This window comes from Melanotaenia boesemani, chromosome 10, assembly GCF_017639745.1.
Source record: "Melanotaenia boesemani isolate fMelBoe1 chromosome 10, fMelBoe1.pri, whole genome shotgun sequence".
Lineage (NCBI taxonomy): Eukaryota > Metazoa > Chordata > Actinopteri > Atheriniformes > Melanotaeniidae > Melanotaenia > Melanotaenia boesemani.
In genome coordinates, this window is record NC_055691.1 from 8,371,456 (window position 1) to 8,395,829 (window position 24,374).

The 24,374-nt window shown below is 40.7% G+C and overlaps 1 protein-coding gene across 1 annotated transcript; it reads left to right on the forward strand.

Moving 5' to 3' along the window:
* Positions 1-38: 38 nt before the first annotated feature.
* On the forward strand, positions 39-22,927 carry aars1 (alanyl-tRNA synthetase 1). The gene is made up of 21 exons (XM_041996692.1): positions 39-144; positions 3,742-3,899; positions 4,055-4,243; positions 5,072-5,217; positions 6,256-6,447; positions 6,675-6,819; positions 8,583-8,728; positions 9,656-9,764; positions 10,026-10,176; positions 10,637-10,761; positions 12,131-12,275; positions 12,364-12,542; positions 13,945-14,058; positions 14,161-14,367; positions 14,472-14,656; positions 19,091-19,199; positions 19,435-19,548; positions 19,626-19,832; positions 21,629-21,742; positions 21,823-22,018; positions 22,104-22,927. Exons 2-20 carry the CDS (start codon positions 3,756-3,758, stop codon positions 22,000-22,002), a joined length of 2,901 nt encoding a protein of 966 aa, XP_041852626.1. The 5' UTR covers positions 39-144; positions 3,742-3,755; the 3' UTR covers positions 22,003-22,018; positions 22,104-22,927.
* Positions 22,928-24,374: the final 1,447 nt, after the last annotated feature.

The following is a 24,374-nucleotide window of genomic DNA, read 5'->3' on the forward strand; positions in this document are numbered from 1 at the left end:
GTGACGTTATAGTGCAACTGGACCAATGGCCCACGTACATGGGCGTGTTCACTGCTATTATGCTTTCTTTTTGGCCGAACAGCGTGGATTGAAGCGGTGAACTGAGAGCTGTTACTGATTCGTTCTGCGAGAACAGCGACTTCTGTGAGTAGTTTAATTTGCTTTTATGCTTTCTATGCAAGCAACGGTTACTGTAACTATTACTTTAGTATGTCGTCTCACATAGCTATGTTCTAATTCCCTCCATTGCGCTGGTAAAAGAGAGAAGTGGCCGGACTGGCTAACTCGTTAGCTTGCTCATGTCAGTTCCAGCTAGTGTTTCTGACCGGCATGTTATAACCGTTTACAGTCACTATTTCATGGTACCGGTGTTCTGGCGATTGCTTACAGCAGATATGCTAAAGTGAATTATGAAAATTCATTTTTGGCATTCTGAGAGAAAGAAAGTAATCCTGGGAGGCTTAATGTTAGCTTTGTAGATAACCCATGTTAGTATTCGTGAGTACAAACCAAGCATTGTTTTGACATGTGTTTTGGGATACTCCGTTAACACTGATTACGCAGACCACACATGGTTTCACTATGCACTAATCACATGATTTTTCTATAAATGATGTGCTTGCAGATATATATCAGCATAAATTAACTTGATTTGGTGCTTACACCGCATATTTTCCTCCTTGTCCTGCTGCCAGTTAATGGATCCTCTTCTGGCTCAGTAATTCCCTTTTTATAAGTTTCATGTGCCTTTAGTAAACCACATAGGACTAAAAATGTCCATCCAATCACACCATTGTCTCATCTTTCTGTGGTTGCCTGTTGAGTGGTATTGTAGTCAGGATGGGGACAGGGGTTGTTTACCATGTGCTGGCTTGCCCCCAAAGAACTGAGGGAACAATTTTGGAGATTTCCTTAGCTGACTAGTTATCCACATAGTCCACAGGTGGGAATTGAGTTCTGCTACTTTTTAATTATACACCAAACTGTTTTTTGTGATACTTTCTTTTGTAGCTAGAAGTCCAAGTAATGAAATAATTTAGGTTGTTCATGCATGTTGTTTTAAATATTTAGTTTTGCAACCTGTACCTCTTTGAACAGACTGAAAACAAATAAACTGAAAAACAAACAGGTATTCACATTTTCAAACATTCTCATTTATCATTCAGTTTATATTTTAATAGAATTTAACTTTCCTCAAAAGCTGCTTACTTTGGAGGAGGAAAAACTCATTTATGGCATTTTATGACAGCAAAACATCTACTTTAGCTAAAGTGTGAAAACAACATGAAATCTTTATGGCATAGTACAGAGAATTGTGTGTGGTTGTTGTTTATTAGCACAACACAATATATTAGCAACTGAATAAAGGGTACAGTCCCTTGTAGTGTGAAGCCATCACTGTCTTATAGGATCAATGATCTGCTGTTGGTGGATGATCAAGGAAAATGATGATAAGCCTGTTTGACAAGATGGATACAGCACAAACTAGCCCCAGGCGAGAGACAGAGATAGGAAATTAATTATTGTCAACTTTTTTTAAAATAGATGCAGTTAATAAAATCAACTGCCACTGTCAAATTTGTGGATGTTTTTGACATTGACACAGTTTTCTAATCATTATCATTTGTAGTAAGTTGTAACATCTGTGTACTGGTAGTGTATTAGAAACCAATTAATAAATATTAACAGCTTTAAAAAGATAACTAGGACATATACATGAAGATTATAGGCTAGTCTGAAAGCTGAGAATTCATCTATGCATATGACCTCACAGTCGTTTTTTTATTTATTTTATGGGGGTTTATTATTTCTGTAGTTTGTTATTTCCACTGTAGCTCAAGTGGAAAAGCAGTTGTCCACAAACTGGAAGGTCGGTGGATCGATCCCTGGCTTCTCCAGACTATTTACTGAAGTGTCCTTGACACACTGAACCCCACATTGCTTCCTAATTTGTCTATCGGGATTTGAGTAAGTGTGTTAACACTTATTACAATAATAAAAGTGCTGTATGTGTGTATATGGGTGAATGTAACGTAGTGTAAAAGTGCTTTAACTAGAAGAGCACTATGTAAGTACAGTCCGTTTACCATTCTCATTAAGTCTATGAACGTTTACTAGGAGAATGTTGAATGGCTAACTTACAGGGAAGCCTAAACTAGCTTTTGTTATGACATTATTGGTTGTTGTAGGCAAAGAATTGTTTCACTTTCTACTAACACTACGAGTACTCCAAGCGATCACAGACAGTAAACATTAATAAAACTTGGTATTTGTCATCCAGTTCACATTTCAGTTAGCTTTTGCCAGTATTACACTGGCAGAGTTTATACAGGTTTGTCCACATCTGATCACATGATCAATGCAAAAGCGACAGTTGTTTTTGGTCTTACTGGTTGGACGATGCAACTGAGTCTTTGTTCAATCTGCGCATTACAACCAGATCAAAATTTGTGCAGAAGGGCAGTGACAGCCCAACCTGTAGATTACTTTTGACACAACAACTTTTTGGAAAGGTTGGCCATGTTGTCAGTTTCCTACAGAAATGTTTAAAGGTCCCATATTATACACTTTATTCCCAATCTGAGACCATTCATTAATATCTAAATGAAATATTTCCGCCATGGTATGGACAAATCGACCCTCAGTTTGAGTGCAGCGGCTTCTCTTCACCTCCCTCTTTTTAGCAGCTTCAGAAATGTGCCGTTTATGGTGGGCGGAACCCTGGTGGAGCAGCTCAGCTGTTGGCTCCGCCCATCGCATCGCCCGTCATGAGGTGATTGACAGGTTAGGCCTTAGCGGTTACTAGACGCTGATTACAGCGTAGTGAAGGATAAACAAACGCCGGAACACCGGAACCCATTCCTGAAGCCCCCATTACCGACCCAAACCGCAACGCACGGAGAACACAGCTAGCTACGCTCATCAATCTGATGCACAATGGCACCGGATACAAACAGTAGAAACAGTGACTTGGCTACATTTACAACAGTGCTAATATATTTTCAAGCTATCAGACTAATAAGGCCGAAACGATAAAATAACTGCCAGCTCTTACCTCTCCAGCTGTGTCACGGACAGTTGGTATTGAACCTGGCTTTAGCTTCAAACGGTTGGCGAAGCCTGCTTTCCATGCCCCCATGTTGTGGAAACAGTCCTCTTTGAAATGCTGGCCACAGACATGCAAAACCTTTGGAAGTTTTCCGGGTACATTTCCTCCAAAAATAAAATTAATCCACTCAGTCCTCGTGGGTTCAGTGGATGGAAGTAAAAAAACGTTTTCGTGTTCATTTATGCAGCCACAAACAGAACAGTGCTTCTGTCGCTTAGCCATGTCCGCTAACGAGGGTTGCCGAAAAGGATAAACACTGGGCGCTAGGTGATTTTTAGAGGGCGGGCTTTGAGAGCCGGTAAGCGGGTCCATCGCTCTGTGGGGAGTGGTTATTGTCCCTTATGACGTCTTAACGTACAGGCTTTCAAACTCGCTCAATTCAGCGCTTACTTCCCTAGAGGTGGAGCAGGGGGGAGAGAGAGCGCCTGAAAGAGTTTCACACTTACGGGTCTCCTACACATGCGGGGGGACCAGTATGACTGTTCCAAAACCATTAAAAAGTGAATTTTGCATAATATGGGACCTTTAATTTAATAAGAAACGTAGCTTTTAAATTTCTGCCATGGTTTGTGGCCTCTCTTAAAAACATGTGGTTTAAAAGTTCTTGTTTTGGTTTTTCTTTTCTTGTCCAGAGAGCTGATTCAGAATGGAGTCTTCATTGAGTGCAGCTCAAATACGTCAGAAGTTCATTGACTTCTTCGGCCGCTATGAGCACCAGTATGTTCACTCGTCTTCCACCATCCCACTGGATGACCCCACGCTGCTTTTTGCCAATGCCGGCATGAACCAGGTACTCACCATGCTTTAGTCTGAAGCACCTCTCTGCCTCAGCCTGCTCTTAAAGACACACCCACTGATTTTCAACATGTCAACTTCATGTTGGAAATGGTCGAACCTTCAGTAAAGCACAATTCGTTAATTTGTTTTTATGCCTCATACTTTCAGTTCAAGCCCATCTTCCTCAACACCATCGATCCCTCCCATCCCATGGCCAAGCTGCATCGTGCAGCCAACACCCAAAAGTGTATCCGAGCAGGAGGCAAACACAATGATCTGGACGACGTGGGTAAAGATGTCTACCACCACACCTTCTTTGAGATGTTGGGCTCCTGGTCCTTTGGAGACTATTTCAAGGTACCATAATGTCATCTTGTTATTTTATTTTACTTTATTTTATTTATTTATTTAAATTTATATTTTAATGTTTTGTAAATATTTTATTTTAATCTGTCTTTTTTATTTTTATTAAATTTCTTTGATTAGTGTTGCCTTACCACTGGAAATGATCTTTATATTAAAATTGAAGAGCCGAGAAGATGATTAAATTTTCCCTTTGGGGAAATAGTTTTTTGGAATAAACACACATTAAATAAAAGCTTGTCTGTTGGATTTATGACTCAGTGGAAAGGCAGCTGAATATATTGATTAGTTAATAGTTCATCATTTGTAGTGTAGCATTTTATATTTGATTCTGTCTTAAAAAAAACATTAAAAAAAAACAACCAAATAGTAATGAAAATAGCATCTAATTCTGAGTGACACATTGCCTTGTTTATTTAAAAATTGTCCACATGAAAACATTGCACTCTGGTGTTACTGTTTCATTTCAAACCCGATAAGAATATCTCTGCCCAACATTTTATTTTAGCAGACTTTTGAACACGGGGATCAAGTAATGTGCCAGCTTGCTTTAGAATACCTTGTCATTTTTAAATAAATCATCCTTTTGTACCCGTTGCTGTATCTTCTGACAACATGGCTGATTTATCTTGGACAGAAGCTAGCGAAGCTGTTTGCACACATGCACTGCTCACCTAAAGTTTCAGACACATTTTTGAGGGGCTGCATGAGCGACTGTAAATTCCCACAACATGGCTGACTTCACAGTTTCTCAATAATAACATTAGTTGTAATAGTTGTAAGTTTACTTTTTCTTTCATTGTCTCCTTCTTCCCTCTGCAGCAACTGGCCTGTAAGATGGCCCTGGAGCTGCTGACTCAGGAGTTTGGTATTTCCATTGATCGCCTGTATGTCACCTACTTTGGAGGGAATGCTGATGCAGGCCTGGAGCCTGACCTGGAGTGCAAACAGATCTGGATAGACCTGGGGTGAGTCTGATTCTTGAATACCACGTATCAATGAACGAGCGAGATGAAAATATCAACTTTGGAATATCGTAGTTACAATACCCACTTTATCTCTTTTATTAATTTATTCTGGTCATGCACAATGTCTCAGGTTCACCTGGTCCTTCCTCTAAAAACAATTTACTACTCTTTTTGTTAACTTACATTATTTCTTTATTCGTAATTACTGTATATCTGTAATATGTCTCATTATGTGATCATTTCTTGAAGTCGCCATGTCCCTACACTGCATACAAAGCTGACTGTTTTATATCAGCTGTGAGAAAATGTGGATATTATTTACATAAAACAACACGGGTAATACCAAAACAAAGATATATAGATAGAGAGAGAGAGAGAGAGAGAGAGAGAGAGAGTGAGTGAGTAGGGGTGGGACTCGATTAAAAATCTAAATAATTAGAGGCTTTGAAATGAATTAATCTCAATTAATCACATTTTAATCGCATAATAATTGCCTGAAAAGCAACATTGTTTGCTTTAAATGAATTGTAGTGAATGACTGAATAGACATTAACATTGTAAACTCAAGCTGTAGTAATGTCTGGAAAAACGCATTTAATTGCATTTCAGTTCAAAACAAGAAATAAAAAATATCCCTGCCAAAGCTGAACAGACTTTATCGAGGCATTGTGTAACACTTTCTGTTGTTTACTGGCCTAAATCTAAGTATAAAAATACTGACTGTGAGGTCATATTAATAGATGAACTCTTAGCTTAGACTGACTTAGACAGGCTAGCCTATAATCTTCATGTATATGTTCTAGTTATCTTTTATAAGCTGTTAATATTTATTAATTGGTTTCTAATACACTAACAGTACACAGATGTTACAGCTTATTGTTAGTTCAAATGATAATGATTAGAAAACTGTCAATTGTCAAAAACAACCACAAATTTGACAGTGACACTTTTTATTAATTGTATCTGATTTGAACATCTAAAAGTTTCACATGTTGAAAGACGTGGTTCAGAGAAGCCCTGTGGGTGTGTTTCGCTCAGGATGGAGGAGGCTCGCATCCTGCCAGGCAGCATGAAGGATAACTTCTGGGAGATGGGAGACACGGGTCCCTGCGGTCCCTGCAGCGAGATCCACTACGACCGCATTGGAGGCAGAGACGCCGCTCACCTGGTGAACATGGACGATCCCAATGTCCTGGAGATCTGGAACCTGGTGTTCATTCAGTTCAACAGGTAACACACAGACACACAGAGTGCTCACAAATCAAACTATCAGTGCAGAAAAGGAATGCTTCTACAAAACAATTTAACTGGCTGAAAAAGTTTAATTTACATATTGTTTATTATTTATGTGATGTTGTTTTTTTAATTTCTGTCCTGTTAATTTATTAATTTTAATCAAAAGTGGATTATTTAATTAAGCGATAAAGACCATTGGTTGTCTTGTTCCACTCTGTCAGAGAGTCTGAGACGGAGCTAAAGCCGCTGCCTAAGAAGAGCATCGACACAGGGATGGGTCTGGAGCGCCTGGTGTCCGTACTGCAGAACAAGATGTCCAACTACGACACTGACCTCTTCGTCCCTTATTTTGAGGCCATTCAGAAGGTAGAAAAACTTTAAATATTTGTGTAAAATTAACCAAGGCAGATTTTATTTTTTAATATGAACACAGCAGAGTGCACTGTGCCACACACACGTCATATTAGAGAAAACCGTTTTTTAATTTTGAATAAGTTAATGATGGATCTTTGTTATTTCCAGTGCCTCTCCACTGAAATGATAATATGAAAGGATACAACAAATACAGATGAAACTCAAATAATTAGAATATCGTGGAAAACTTTATTTATTCCAGTAATTCAACATAAAAAGATAAACTGGTATATTATATAGACTAATTGTATGAAAAGCCAGATGTTTCAAACATTTATTCATTATAATTTTGAGGATTAAGGCTTTCACCTTATGAAAACCCAAAAATCTAAATCTCAGAAAATTAGAATAGAGTGAAAAGGTTCAATGTTGTAGTCTCTAAGTGCCGTACCCTAACCAGCTCATTTATCCAAAAACATCAGCAAAGGGCTCCTGAGCATTTAAATGGTCTCTCAGTCTATTTCAGTAGAATTCATCATCATGGGAAACGTTGCTGACCTGACAGTTGTGCAGAAAACCGTTACTGACACCCTCCTCAAGGAGGGAAAGCCTCAAAAGGTGATTGCAAAAGAAGCTGGATGCTGCACATTAATAAAAAGTTGAGTGGAAGGAAAAGTGTGGAAGAAAAAGGTGGAACAACCAGCAGGGATGAAGCAGGCTGGAGAGGATGGTCAGAAAAAGGCCGTTCAGAAATGTGGGGGAGCTTCACAAGGAGTGGACTGAGGCTGGAGATAGAGCTTCCAGAGCCACCACACACAGACGGATCCTGGACTTGGGCTTCATATGTCATATTCGTCTTATCAAGCCGCTCCTGAACACAACACGTCAGAAGCGTCTTACCTGAGCTACAGAAAAAAAATGATCTGGTCTGTTGTGTTTTTTTTTTATTTATTTTATTTTATTATTTATCTATTCATTTGGAAAGGTCCCAGAGTCTGGAGGAAGAACAGAGAGGCAAAAGTCCAAGACTCTTAAAGTCCAGCATGAAGTTTCCAGTCTGTGTTGATGTGGGACCCATGTCATCTGCTGGTGTTGGTCCACTGAGCTTTATTAAGTCCAGAGTCAGCGCAGCATCTACCAGGAGATTTTAGAGCACTTCGTGCTTCCTTCAGCAGAAAAGATGCTGACTTTATTTTCCAGCAGGACTGTTACCTTCCCACACTGCCAAAAGAACCAGAACCTGGTTCAATGACCAAGGGTTACTGTGCTTGATTGGCCAGCAAACTCTCCTGAGCTGAACCCGTAGAAAATCTATGGAGCATTGCCAAGAGAAAGATGAGACACATGAGACCGAGCAATGCAGATGAGATGAAGGTTGCTATTGAAGCATCCTGGTCTTCTATCACAAGAGGCTCAAACTAAGTACTGAGTTCATATGCATGACTATATTCTTCAGATGGTCACATTTCTGTATTCAAAATTCTCTTTTCTTTTAATGATTTCATGTAATATTCTAATTTTCTGAGATGATTTTTGGGTTTTCATAAGCTGTAAACTATAATTAAAATTATAACGAATAAATGCTTGAAATATCTCACTTTGCATGTAATAAGTCTGTATGTTAGGTTCCCTTATTAAGTTGAACCACTGAAAAAATCTTAAGTTTTTGCACAATATTCTAATTTTTGGAGTTTCACCTGTAAATAGGAGTGAATGTGAACGTAGATCAGAATAAAACCGTTTGAAAGCAATGATCTACATGATGTCTGCTTCAGGGTACTGGTGCTCGACCTTACACGGGTAAAGTGGGTTCTGAGGATGCTGACGGCATTGACATGGCCTACCGTGTCCTCGCTGACCACGCACGCACCATCACCATCGCCCTGTCAGATGGCGGTCGGCCAGACAACACGGGACGAGGGTGAGACGTGAACCTTTTAGACAAGTCAGTTGGTTCCTGTAGCACATTTAAGAGCAGCTGGACAATGTAAATATAGTTAATACACTGAGATGAAAAAGAATGAGTTTAAATGAAGAATAAAAATATCAGTTAGAAAAGAGGTGCTTCAATGATGAAAGCCAAGATATGTTACTCAACCACGCCTAAAAACCAGAAGAAAGTAAGTGGAAATTAGTTTGAAGTGATCGATTGAGTCTAATCCAGAGATTTGGAGTCGCATCTAAAAAGGCTTCCTCACGTCTACCTTTTAGTCTGAGTTCATGGGTAATTTGTTCATAGCCCTCAGTGCTCTGGGTGGCATATAAAACTCGTAACAGTTCAGACAGGTGAGGTGGTGCCTTGTCTTTGAACTTCCTACAAACAAGCTATAAATGTTTAACTGGATCCTGTACCAGACTGGAAACAGTGTAGAGGGGCATGTGCAGCCGAGAGGCAGCCTGCTGCACACAGTAGCAACTGATCAGTGCTGACATACAAAGAGTTGTCATAATCTAAGCAAGAGGTAATAAAAGCATGGATTACCTTTTAAGTGGTGCAAACAGACCTAGACTTTCACCTCGCTGAGAAGCCTTAATCAAAAAACGCTCATCTGACCACTGCATTAACCTGTTTATGTAATTTTAACTTTAGAGCAAAAAACAGCAATAACATGGCAGATGGAAGTAAAGTGCCTAATTTGTGTTTGCATCATAGTTCTCCTTTCACTTTGTCAGACTTCACTAGCTGATATGGGGCTACTTTAAAGGGGCAGTTCAATTCATGTTGACCACTCAAAACACTTTACACTAAATGTCACGTTCACACACACATTCATAATCCGATAGGCAAAATGTGTGTGTGTTTTATATTCTTTCAAACTTCATTGTAATTGTTTTTTTCTCTGTTTAGTTACGTGTTGAGGAGGATCCTGCGTCGTGCCGTTCGTTATTCACATGAGAAACTTGGAGCTCAGAGGGGTTTCTTTGCATCTCTGGTGGATGTGGTGGTTGATTCCCTGGTGAGACTTTGTTTCCTTTTTTTTTTTTTTTTATTGCTGTTTCTACACGGCTGTGTAAGACATAGTCGGGTTGACCTTCGGTCTGAGGCTGGCTGCAGTTAAAATCTCTTTCTCTTAAATATAAAGGAAAAGGAGCTTTTTGTCTATACAAACAGTCCAGCATGCTGACCACCACTCTACTTTTTGTATTTTATTCCCCTTCCTCTGCTTCTCCATCACTCTCTTATCTTTGATGTCATTAACTTATTTTTTATTCTGCAGGGTGAAGCTTTCCCAGAGCTGAAAAAAGACCCCGACATGGTTAAAGATATCATTAACGAGGAGGAGGCGCAGTTCCTCAAAACCCTCAGCAGAGGGCGCCGCATCCTGGATAGGAAGATCATGAGTCTGGGAGAATGTAAAACCATCCCAGGTAACCTGAAGTTTCACAGGTCGTACGTGTTCACGTCAAATGCGTTGACAGTGATTTTGTTTAGTTTCTTTCCCCCTGAAGCATCGTCTTCGTTCTTTTATCCCTTTTTCTGCTTCACATCTCAGCCGTCACCTTCCACGTCACTCCCTCCTCCTGTTATTTCTTTTCCTTTAATCCTGTCAGTATTTTTTGTTCAGGCATCATTAGATTAGTCTCTCCCTTCATTCATGCATCTGACGTACTGTTGTACTTCTTGTCCTGTGCTTAAAAATACTCAGATTAGTTAAATGAAGCACAAAAAGAAAGCAAAAACACTGAATATTAAGTGACGAAAACAGATCCAGCTGTCTTATAAACGCCCTGCAGTTCTGTTGGTGTGAAATTTATTGGATTTATTTTGACACTTGTTGTTTTCTTCTTGATTTTCACCTCTAACTTATCTCACTGTATTTGCATCCAGGTGACACAGCATGGTTGTTGTACGACACATACGGTTTCCCTCTGGACCTGACGTCCCTCATCGCTGAGGAGAAGGGCATGGGAGTGGACCTGGCTGCCTTTGAGGAGGAGAAGAAGGCTGCACAGGTGAGGAGATGGAAACAGGAGTGGAGGGTAGTGAAGGAAACCTTCTAGCATTCATTGACGGTTTGAGTTTTGCTTTAGTTGTCTCCCGAGCGCAGCTTTGTGCCCGCTCCTGTGGGGACACTGTTCTCCTTGTATCAGCGTTCTGCAGTATTGCATTGTAAGTGAGAATCAGGTCTGTGCACCTGGTGCTTAAATAAATCAACACTTGCTTTACAGTCATGTACAAATCCCTTGTTGTTTGATTAAGCAAAAAGACTGATGTCTTTTTTGTAACGCTGCAGTGAATGTGTGGGCACATACTTATAATGCAGCTCTTGATTTCTGCCAGATGGGGAAGTTTATGCCTTTATATGTTTTATATATCCATTTAATGAGGTACACTCGTTGGATCTAAAGCAAAAAAGTTCAAGAGCTTGTATGTAAATCTTTTTTTTTTTTTTTTTCTTGTACACTTTTAGGAGATATTGGTTTAGCTCTAAGGTTAGACTTTGACTAAATACATTTGAAAACATTCATTTAACTATGCACACTGTCCTCTGGGCTCTTACCTCTGAAAGTTACCACAGAGTTTAAGATTTTTCTTGTTGAGGGACAAAGATGATGGTGTCCTGTTCAGTCATTGCTGATCAATCACGCTGTCGGGATGGGGGGGTAAACTCTGATCTCTGTTGCATTTCCACAGCAAAACCTACCCCTACCTGGTAGGTGGGTATAAGCCAGATAGAGATAACTTCATCAGCTACGTAATAGTATGACGTCTTAGCTGCGTAACGCCTTCCTTGAATTATAATGAAGACCAACATGACACTAACAGGGTGGATTGCAGTGTGTCAACTCCACCCTTTACAGTCAGATCGGTGAGATTGGGACCCCACCAGAAGGCATCTGATATTCTGCCACCTTTCCCAGTTTTTCCTGTGGAATAGCTAGAAAACGCATACAGACCCAGACTCCTTGGTGGAACGACTCTAAAGAAAACCCAGATGGCTGCATATCTCCAGCATATCATAGCATCATTAGCATAAAATCTAAGTAATGCAGCTTCAGCAGCTGAATGTAGCCAAACGTCAGGCAGCAAACTCCCCGTTGTCCACATTCACACTGCTATGCTTCTGAGAAACAACAAGTCTCAACACCTCTGCAGCTTATACATTATTATTACATGATGGGGGGGAAGAAAAATAAGTTGTAAAAAAAACTGTCAATAAATAATACAAAGAAAAATGTTAGTTTTATTTTTTAATTAATTAAAGCAAGCTGGTTTTTGTTATTTTTAATTTAATAAACACTCATGTGAGTTGTAATTTAAGGGATCCTAGTTAAAGTTTGTATCATATCTGATCATATGGCACGTTTTTTGTGTTTCCAGTTGAAGTCTCAGGGTAAAGGTGCAGGAGACGAGGACCACATCATGCTGGACATCTACGCCATCGAGGAGCTGAGAAACAAGCAGATACCAGCCACAGATGACTCTCCCAAATACAAATACTCCTCAAATGAAAACGGAAACTACGGTCAGGGATTTTTATTATCTCAGCTCAGCTGGACAGGTTTTTCTTGAAGAAGTTAATGAACTGATCTTCATCCCATGTCCCTGTGTAGACTTCCAGCAGGCCTCGGCTACAGTTCTGGCTCTGCGGCGCGACCGAGCCTTCTGCGATGAGGTGACGACAGGTCAGGAGTGCGGCGTGCTGCTGAACCAGACCTCGTTTTACGCAGAGCAGGGAGGACAGACGTTTGACGAAGGCTACATGCTGAGAGAGGATGACAACACCGAGGACGTAAGTACAACAAAACATGATGATAGAAGATGGATGTTTGTACTTCTGATTTGCTTTAAATTGGGAACATAAAACCCTTGCATGTAACCGTTGTATCCCTTGTATGCACCGTTTTAAAATAACTGGTAGACGGGGTCTGCTGAATGGTCCCTGCTTTAACAGAGAGATGAGAGCCTGAACAGCCGTCACATCTACCTCATTAGTTCTACGTAACAGGAAGTGGTCAACCTGGCTTGTTATAGACCAAAGTGTGTGTGGTAAATGTGTTTTTGAAGGCTGGAAAAATATCTTGTGTTGTGTTCAAATCATGAAACTGATTGTGGTTACTTCAGGGACTCATTAAAGTGAGTAATTAAAAAGTCTGATCAGAGGATTTTATGAAAAGAGACGTGTGAACATTTTATTGGGATCAAAAGCAGCTGTGTCAAAGTATGCCTTCAGTGGTTAAAAGTTTATAAATCATTTAACTTTAGTTTGTTAGAGTCCTTCTCTGTTCACTACTGATATGTTGGGGCTAAGTTAGAGCTCATGGGGAGATAAAAGCTGTAGCTGCTTTCTTGTTTTACTCATTAGGATTGCAGTTGCCAAGAAGCCAACAACAGCACGAGTTGAGCTTTCACCATCCACACACCAAAAAGTTCTAGACTTACAATATTTTCCATGTTTTCATCTGCTTGGCCGTGACATTGTACAGATGATCATGGTATCATGATTGATGAAGACTTCTTATAGGACATTTTTTTTTTACTTTACTCTGATCCCAACATAATAAAGTAATATAAAAACAAAATAAATTATCTTTAAATCCCCTCTGCTCTCTAAACAAGAAATGGTGTAAATTAGAAACATTTATACTTAAAATTGTACATGGTCTCTAATAAATAAATAAACAATTAAAAATCAAACCCAGTTACTGAACATTTACCTTGTACTTCGTCGTACAAAGCTGATGGTTATCCTGTAGATGGTAAAATATTCTCTGTATTTCCTCCTTTTACTGCACCTTTTCTATGACAAGCTGTAACGCTCGAACACGCCTCTTCTAAAACTGACACAGAACGACAACAAAGCAACACAAGCGGATGTTTTTGTTCTGTGTGCTAGTTGCGCAGAACTGAGCTTAAATCTTTCTGGTGTTATTTAAGGATCTATGACATGACAACACTGTTAAGGGATGTAGAGCTGAACTCTGGTCTAAACTGAAAATATTCAATGTCTCACATCATCCCTGCACAACATTAGCTGTTTTGTTTGATCAACACTCTGTAAAAGTCAGAGGATCATCTGTATGTGGGTCATATTTTACGCCACGTTTTAGCCCCAAATACCACAACAGAAATTCACATCAGTCGTGACTTCGTTCTGTACTTTTGAATAAACATTAATGTGTTTTTCTTTGTAGCGGATGGAGTTCACAGTGAAGAACACGCAGGTTCGGGGAGGATACGTCCTTCACGTCGGTACCGTTTATGGAACGTTGAAAGTTGGAGACTGCGTCACTCTGCATGTAGACGAGGTGAGGCACATGATGCTGTTTCCCATCAGCCTTTAAAAGCACGTTTAAGATGCCTTCAGGATCTGTTTTGAACCTGTTCCTGCTTCTGAATGAATATTCTAGGCTCGCCGCCGGCCCATCATGAGCAACCACACCGCCACTCACATCCTAAACTTCGCCCTGCGAGGGGTTTTGGGGGAGGCAGATCAGAGGGGCTCCCTGGTTGCTCCTGATCGCCTGCGCTTTGACTTTACTGCTAAAGGTGCTATGAACACAGGGGAGATCCGCCGGACCGAAGAGATCGCTTGTGCCATGATAAGTGATGCAAAGGTCAGTGAAATCACTGGATGGCGGAATTTAATCCAGATTCCTGAAACTTGATCTTCTTTTAAACTTGGACTATTTGGAATTTTCTTATTCTCTAAACCATTCAGCCTGTATACGCCATGGAAGCTCCCCTAGCAGAGGCCAAGGCCATCCAGGGTCTGCGTGCCGTCTTTGATGAGACCTACCCCGACCCTGTCCGGGTCGTATCTATCGGCATCCCCGTCCAGGAGCTGCTTGGTGACCCCAACAGCGCTGCAGGGTCCCTCACCTCCATCGAGTTTTGTGGTGGAACGTGAGTGTCCTGCTCATTTTCTTTGTTCCTGTATTAACAGTTAAATTCAGCTGATGCTCTCATGCAGGAGGACATGAAAGAGACAAACGTTTCAGTGCAGTAAGAAACCAGGCGTTTGCATTAATCGCTGTTACCTCCTCCGCAAGTAGCAGGAACATGAAGTCATTTTACTGTTGCGGATGTGAATGGGAACAGTTTTCAAAACATCAGCCGAGCAGAATTCTTCTTCTAGGGCTCCGAGAAGTATTGTGTGATTGGTCGGACGTGAGGTGGGAGTGGTTAACGTGAAGAATAAAGCAGAAAGTTGTGGCTTCCGCATTTCCTCTGATGCAAGGCTGAACCTATAGTTTTGATGAACTGTTGACTGAGGTGGTGAGAAAGTACGTAAATGTAAACAACACGTGGGATTTAAAGACACGGACACCACCGCATGCACAACCCATATATCAGCTGTTCATAAAAAACACAGACATCCGCCCTGCAGTGATCCCCGCCCTGTCGCGGATGATGCCTCTCGTGGAGTGTGAATTGACTGGACCAATACGAACTTTTTTCTTCTTGTGGCTTCAAGAACAAGAACAAATTTTTTGCTTCTCGCAGAGTATGTAACAAGCTTAAGTGTTAATGCAGCATGTAAATTTACCTAAATGACAGCTCAAGGAGAGCAGGTTCAAAGTGGAAAGTAAGCAGCCTTATGTATGTTAAGTGTAGGACATGTTGGAGATTATTGAAAGTAAAGGGATACATCCCTGTTCTTATCACACTGTATGACTGAGTTTAAACTGCAGACCCAGGAGTCACGCCGTGGGCAGCTGTATGTAGCCAGTAAAGCTCAGCACTGTGCCACTTTAAAGGCTGAATAAGTTGGATTTTTTCTGTAAAAATAATTTTAAATGTTCTCATTTATTGCAAGGAATAAAAGGAAGCTTCCCTATTAACAAGCTGTTTCCTACATCAACAATGTCTTTTGTCAAGTTTTTCTCCTTCAAAATAAGAGTTCTGTGCCGGAATAAATTCGGTGCACCGTGTTGCTCTTTCTAACTTCCTGGTTCCTTAACCAATCATATGCGACTCCCCACGGTTGCCTAACAACAACAAGGCAGCGTTTGGTATTTTATGTCAGCAAAAGAGCAGCAGCGTGCAGGTATGAAAGCTAGTAAAAGAAGCGGACCAGAAATAGTTTCAGAAAAACCTAAAAAGCCTCGGCATCCTGCTAAAAAAACAAACGACCAAAAACGGAATAAAACGAGGATCAATTTTGGAGAATCTTTTGCAAGGTGGAGAAGTCTGAGCTGGCAAAGTTTCTCCTCCACAGGTAAACACCGGAATTTTGCCTAAATTAACCAAACTGTCGCTGCGTGGCATTTGTTGATTAATGTAGCTTTTGCTTACACTCTATTTTATGCTAACGTAAATTAGTGCGTGAATGAGCGCTAGCATTGCAAAGTATAACAACTTACTGTGTGTGTGAATCATCTTCGCTCATCATCATGATGTTTGATGGCGCTATGTTCTCCGTCTTTCATAGACTGTATATAAAAGAATCGTCCTCTCACAAACCAGCAACCTGGGCGAAACTCTCCGAGGGGGAGGGGGGATTGAAGAACGTTCTCTGTGTTTTTCTCTTTCGACTGCAGTTCTGATTTGAAACACTAGGTGTCAATGCTACTTATTTTTCCTTTAAGTTGATGGTGCATCAGATGTATCGTCACACTGGACCATCTGATGGAGTTTTACTGGGAGCAGAGAGTTGCTCTGGGAACGCTGTAGTAGTCGAGATGAGAGATGACAATGGTTCGTAGCAGCACACCACTGAGTCAGATAATTCAAATGAGCCTGTGCTGCTGTGGATTAGCTAGATTTAATTCATGAAATGTTTGCTGGGTCTGCTTTTAGTGGGAAAAAGTTCAGCTTGCATTTTTTAGTGTGACTGCTGCAGGTGCACACAATCATTTTACTTTAAGTTTCTAGTTAATGCTTCAAGTACAACTCTATTACTGACTCTGCAGTACAAAAGCAGAATGGAGTCTGACTTTTTTAAAATACTGTAAAATACACAAAGTACATTTTTCTAAGATGATTTAAAGAAAGACTGTAAGTAGACAGACATGTTTATTTTCTGGAGCAAACCATTAAAAGAGGTTTAAATACAGTTTGCGTGAAGGTCTGTGGGTCTGTTTATAGAGCAGTGCTGTTCATTATCTCGTTTGATTCAGCTCCCCGCTACATGAGTTCATCCTGATTCACCCTCGCTGCTCCACAGCTGTCTGTCACACAACGAGGGTTTGTTTATGTGGTTTAACAAATGTTAGTGATGAAGGAGAACATCGGCTAAGTGCTGGCTTGCTGTGCGTGCTCTCATCAGAACCTACTTTATCCCGGGTCCAGCCCGGTGTAGCAGCATTAATGCGACACGTCAGAGCTGCATCTGAGCGGATGTCTTCGTTTGCATGAAGCTTGTTGTTTTCAGGCACGTCTGCTGCCCAGAAGTTGCTTGTAAATTGGAAACCTTTTATTTGGATTTGTGTGATTTAATGTTGACACAACTGTGTCGCTGCACAAAAGAAGGACTCAAACATTTAGTCAAACTCAATCCAGCAATTAGACTCGCTCCACTGACTTTCAGTGTTTCTGGGAAATTCACCTTCACGTCTCCACTCTTTTTCTTAGATAATGTTGTAGACTTTTCTGTCACTGTGTTGCTGCAGGAGACTAAATGTCTTGCTGTAACCTCAGTATGTGAAATGTTTACATATCAGGACATAATAAAGTAGCTTTTGTTCAGTAAATAAAGGGGTTGTATTTATCTCATTTAAACACCCGTTAAGAGCCAGATGATTCTTTTTATTCTGTTCTTAAACCTGAGAAAACATGGCTGTGGATGTAACTTGTGGATAGAGTGGGCTCTGGTTTAAAACCCACTAGGCGATGTTTGTATGAAGGTTTTTTCTGTTTAATATTGATATTGCAGCTCTCACCGGCTCACGCTGCCTCAGGATTTAGTAAATCATTGCGTCTGCTGGTGGTGTTTTAATCTGCTGCTACTTCAGTCCTTCATGTTCTGCTGGTGTTTATCTTTTCCTCACTGGTCTTTATTAGAAGAAAATATCACAGCTAACCAGAAAAAGAGTTCACATTACATCGTTATTATCGACTACCTCAGGTTAAGAATTGATTATAGGCTTTTATTACTGAACTTTAAAACGTTTAACCCTTTAAAACTGAAGGCCTTGCTGTATACATTCTTGTCTTCTGCCCCCTGGTGGACACTGTAACAAACACAGTAACATTACATATGGACAAATCTAGTTGCCGGTTTGTGTGTTGTGTCACCTTTTGATGTTGAAGTTGGTAGTTTCAAACTTTTCAAAGGCTGTCAGTTGTCCTTTTCGTCATGTTTGGCATAGCTGTGTTATAGCTATCTTAGGCTGCAGGACACACTACAAGTTTGTGTTACTGACTGAATGATTTTTATTTTGTGGTCACAACGACGACCAGATAATAGCAAATGCTGTTACAATTCACAGTATCTACTAAATTAATCATTCATTCTTAGCTGCACCGCAGCCCCTTGTCTCTTTATTTGTTAGCATTAACTAGCATAACAAACCTAACCTGTTGTCAGGTTCAGCGGGATACGTAGAATTTAGTGTCAGATTGACGACTGTTCACCAAAATTGACCGTTTTTGTCTTTGAGAATAAAATGCAGTGTTTCTTCTGCGATGACAGCATGTCATTACTCCTCTGCTCTCTGTTTGGTATCCGACCCCTCTTTTTTTTAACCACAATAAAAATTTCCCACTGCTTTTTTCAATTTTTTGTTTAAGGATCAAATAAAGATTTCATTTTTTTTTTTTTTTCACCCATTATTCTTTTAGTCACACTGTAAAGGGTTAATGGCTTTGGTCTTGCTTATTTATCAGATTTGTTTCAAGAACTCAGGTTTTCTGGAAGAGATCATTTAATAAAACCTAAAGTAAGAAGTATAAAAACGTTTTTTTTTTTTGTTATTTTATTCATTCATTCATTTTATTTATATGTTGGTAAATGCAATTAATGTGATGTTCATTTTAGCCTGATTTAATTTACTTTTTAATTTAATTTCACAGTTTCTCAACCCAACATATTTGTTTATTTTATTTTTATTCTGATTTCACAACACATATGACCCTCTGAATGTTGTTTAGAATGGAATATTTTTGCTACTTCAGAGTTGTGGTTAAACATGGTGGATTTTTTGTTTTTATTTTTATTAGTTTTTAGTAAAGAACTTTGTGCTACACTCAGTTTTGTATCCAAGTGTGATACAAATGAGGTCGTAATGATGGTTTCTGTGATGTTTTCTCTTCCTCTGCTCTTCTTTCTCATCTGCCTCCTGCAGTTGTCATGTTCGTAATGTACTGTTGTGTTTTTTTTTTTTTTTTTATCTGCAGCCATCTGCAGAACTCTGCTCACGCTGCGCCATTTGTCATCGTCTCAGAGGAGGCCATAGCTAAGGGCATCCGCCGCATCGTCGCTGTGACAGGAACAGAGGCCCAGAAGGTCAGGACACTCACAACCTACACTCGCTGATGCCCTCCCTTCCAGCATTATGCTCACACATCCAGCTGCATGTGCAGAGAAAAGTTAAGGCAACACTTTAAAGTTGCTGACAAACAAAAACAAGTGTTTGTTCTGGTGTGCCGATTGTGAAATGCTTGCATGAATTATTTGCCACTAATATGGGTGAACCTGTCTCGTATTTGGTTGTCACTGATGCTGATGTGTTTTACTTCAGGCTCAAAGGAAAGCCGATGCCCTGCATCAGTCTCTGTCTGCACTGGGAGACAAAGTGAAGCAGCAGACATCTCCGAACAAAGATGTACAGAAAGAGATCGCCGACATGACGGAGGTAAACAACAGTTCTGTGCTGGAAAGGCCTCAGAGCAGGTCTGCACTGTTGCGTCAACATCTCCATGTCCTCTGCAGTCGATCGGCATCGCGGTGATCTCTCAGTGGCAGAAAGACGAGATGAGGGAAACCTTAAAGGGCCTGAAAAAGATCATGGACGACCTGGACCGTAGCTACAAGGCCGATATCCAAAAGAGAGTCCTGGAGAAGACGAAGGAGGTCATCGAGAACAACCCCAACCAACCACTGCTCATCATGGAGATGGAGACGGGAGCCTCAGCAAAGGTAAAAGTCATGATTTTTTTTCTTCTACTACCTGAGAGATAACACTAAGACCTCTTTTAGTTCAGAGATCAGTATGATCATCGGACACTGAATCCTGCCGACCATGTTTGACACAAATCATCACTGAGATGATTCTTAGTTTATTATTTCTGACTGAACTGTGGACATCGTCACTCAGAGGACCTGACCAAGCTCGATGCTGTCGGTTTTAGCTTCTTCGTGTAAAAATGCTGCAGTTGGCTTTATGTGATTCTCTAATGTTGAGCTGAGCTGTACCCACTTTTATAAACTCTCACTGTGGGTAAGTGTTTGTCTCTGCTGCTGTAACTATGATGTGTTGACTGACTGAAGTATTCAGTGCATCTCTAACATCTCTGAAATTCACCTTGATGATGTATGTTTCAACACCATCAGACTGACAGTCTTCAGGAAATCCTCAACTGTGTTTATTGGATCATTGGGTCTTGGGGGAATTTATTATTCCTTACTGTTGCCAACTTAGCGACTTTGTTGCTATATTTAGCGAGTTTTCAGACCCCTCTAGCGACTTAAAAGAAAAAAAAGCGACTAGCAACAAATCTAGCAACTTTTTCTGGTATTGGAGACTTGGGTGCTGCGCAGACCCCTCCCCGTACATGTTCACCTCTGTTTCATTTTCTGCTGAAAATGAAACGTACAAAGCTGCTGCTGGATTGTCCTGCGCTGGTTTACCGTCAGAGTAATGTCTATTAATGGAGGGTGTGGACAAGAATATTTAAAAGTTAAAAGTGGTGTGACATATTCCAGGCTCCTAATTAAAAAAACAAAATACACTTAAAAAATACTGAACTAAAAAATAAAGAAAATATTGACAGAATTTATTTTATTTATTTATTATTTGCTGTTCTAAACATTTTTAGATTCTTTTTTTTTTTCTTTTTTTTTTTTAATCAATTTTTGACTTTCCCACTACATCCCTCTTTGTGACAGCATCCGTTACAACTATATGTACTAGGCTGATTATGCTAATTAGCGACTTCTAGGGACTTTTAGGACAGATATAGCTACTTTTCTTCCTTCTCTTAGTAAGAAAAAGTTAGTCTGGAGCCCCGGGGGGGGGGGGGGCTTTTATTTTGAAAATTACCAGATGCTTTTACACTGCTCCCGTGTCTGATTTCCTGTCTGTCCGTATTTGAACTGCTGCGTTTGACGCGTTCTGGACGCTTGCTCCATCACAATTAGACTCAGTGTGTATGTTAAGCAGAGAGCCACAACAAGGTGCTTCTGGGACGCTTCTGACACACACCGTGGCACCTGCCGTGAACCAAACGGCCACGAATAGCAGCGAATGCTGCCTCACAGCCAGAATGCAGCCCACACATAAAATGTGAAATTACATGCTTCCAACTTACATCACTTATCCTCACTGAACATTGGTGAGCCTGTTGTCTATTTGTTACACGTAAAGCATTCTTTATTTTAACTGACTTGTTAACTTTTAGTCCAATTTGAGCAAAAATAAAAATATTGACATAATAGTGCTAAAATAATGTTGAATGTTCAAATTCAGAAGTTTTTAGTTGAGATTCAGTAGTTGTGTTTTATCAGACGCACAAATATTTTCTATCCTGCTCGCTGCAACTAATTGAAACTTGCTTTATTTCTGCAGTTTTGCACATTTATCTTTATTTTATCACCACTGGACCGAATCAACTTTGTAGCACATCACTTCTGACCCAGATCTGGTCTTTATGTGTCCTTCTTTCTCTCCTGTCCTATTTTCCTTCCCTAACCTTCTTTCCCTCCATCTCTCTCAGGCTCTGAATGAATCACTGAAGCTGCTGAAGTCGCAGTCCCCTCAGACCGCTGCCATGCTCTTCACCGTCGACCCAGATGCCGGAAAGATCACCTGCCTGTGCCAAGTCCCTCAGGTATCATCCACTCATTCATATGTACTGAGAGGCTTCATCTGAGCACCACAGATCTGACTTCCACCTCCTCTTCCCTGCAGGATGTGGCCAACCGCGGCCTCAAGGCCAGCGAGTGGGTTCAGGAACTGTGCCCCCTGCTGGACGGCAAAGGAGGCGGCAAAGACATGTCGGCCCAGGCCACCGGCAAGAACACAGTATGCCTGCAGGAGGCGCTACAGATGGCCAATGAGTTTGCTCGGCTCAAACTGGGAGAGAACTGAGAGGAGAGGGAAGGAGGTGAGACTCAGACATATTTCAGGGAGTGAAATGGAAGTCCTCAAGAGTCCTGCCTTGATTTCCTCTTGTTTGCTCCCCCTTGTAGGTCAGGAACCTTAGAAAAGTCTGGTTTTTCCCACCCCGACTGATGACCACTGACACTCAGCCAGCAGCCCATGAGCCACTCGTATTTATTGGGACTTTTCTCTGGACATAAATTGATGATATAACATCCTTTCAGGCACTTTTAACTGAGACAGGATGAAGGAAAATATGAGAAAATAATTTCATTGTGTCCACTGCATTATTGCATGTCCACATGCAGAGACAAAGTGATGTATTTTGCTTTAGCCTCCGAATACTACTGTACAGCTCAGATAAAATAAAGAACATGTAAAAACTGCAGGTTCCTCTGAGAACAGGGCACTTAATGAAGCACATCCTGCCTCTGAGCTCCCGTTTCATCTCACTGTAACCCCCTTCGTACCCCTGAGGCCCTTTGTCTTTCTTTTGGCTGCTTGCACCACTTGAGCGGAGCCCGAGGAGGAGAAGTAATAAGTCAGCTTAGCTCTGAAACAACTGCGGTGCAGTTTTTACTCTGTGCCCTTCGCTGGCTCCAGGCTTTCTGTCTGATCTATGAACAGTGGCGCCGTCCATCAGTGTGAGCCAAACCCAGTTTTCACTGGTTGGACTGGAGGTGTTCGTGCTGTAGCTGTACCATAGTCTCCAAACATCCAGCCTTTATCTGACATTTAGTAGATTAATGATTCGTTAACGGTGTAAATTGATCATGAATGTGTTCAGTAACCGATCTGTGTATCTTCACATTGCTGACATTTAATATTGATTGAATGCAGAGTGTCTTATTATTGTAGCTGTTCCATGTTGCAGAAATTATGAGGATGGAATAAATATGACTGGTAAATGCAACGTGTCTCTTGTCCTTTTTTAAATGTGAGATAACTGATGATTGATTACAGATCAGCATTTACAGACTGATTAATCAGAGCTTCAGATGTAATCAATTCCACCATAAAGGTTAACGGGAACTCACTAATTGTGGATCACAGACCACGAGTAAACCCTGCAGGACGTTGTTAACAAAAAGTTAAACTTTGGTCAGAGGCAATAGCTGGTGACCTCAGGCGCCAGATTTATCTCAAAAACCGTGCATTGCAACTTCCATTAACAGCCAGTTAAAATAAAAAGATAAGAGGCTAAATCAATATAAAGGTAGTTATTGCCAGCCCACCCTGCTGAGTAATGAGGTCAGTGCTCAGCTAGTGGGTATTTGTTTTATATTTAAAGTGTTTGAATTTATCCTTGCACTCTGTGGCATTGTGTTCCTATTGTTCCCCTGAACTAATTTTTCAGCTTTGTTTAATAATATGGCATTCTGATCTATTTATACTCACTGGCCACTTTAACAACTCCACCTGTTCGGCTGCTCAACACTAACATCTGACCAGCCAATCAAATGGCTGCAACTCAACACATCTAGTCATGTAGACATGGTGAAGGCGACCTGCTGAAGTTCAAACTGAGCATCAGAACGAGGTGGAAAGAGGATTTAAGTGATGTGAACGTGGCATGGTTGTTGGTCTGAGTATCTACTGGGATTTTCACACACAACCATCTCTAGGGTTTCCAGAGAATGATCTGAAGAAGAAAAAATATACAGTGAGCAGCAGTTGTCTGGACCAGAATGTCTGGTTGATTTCAGAGGTCAAAGGAGAATGGGTAGTCTGGTTGGAGACGATAAAAAGACAACAGGAAGCCAAATAAGCACTGGTTCCAACCAAGGTCTGCAGAACAGCATCTCTGAACACACAACACATCCAACTTTGAAGCAGATGGGCTACAGCAGCAGAAGACCACACCGGGTGCCTCCTGTCAGCTAAGAACAGGAAACTGAGGCTACAATTTACACAGACTCACAAAAACTGGACAATAGAAGATGGAAAACGTTGCTGGTCTGATGAGTCTCCATTTCAGCATCAGCATGGATCAACGCTTGTGTGGGGGATATTTTCTTGGCCTACTTTGGGCTCCTTAGTACCAGTGTGGCATCTTCTGTTGGCTACTTCCAGCATGATAGCAGCATGCTGTCATGTCAATATGGAGCAACATATCTAAAGAATGTTTTCAACACCTTGTTAAATATATTTTACATTAAAATAACCTCATACAACATGGTCATTTCATATTTATACCCATCTTCATTTCTCAGTGCAATTAGACTTGACTCAGACCGGGCTTCTGTTCTTACTCTGACAGTTGGCTCCATGTTGAGATTATAGTTTTGGTGTATTAAGTATTTTCTGTGTAATACTGTTCTATTTTATTCTCTTTGGACCCCAAATTATGCTGCATTCAC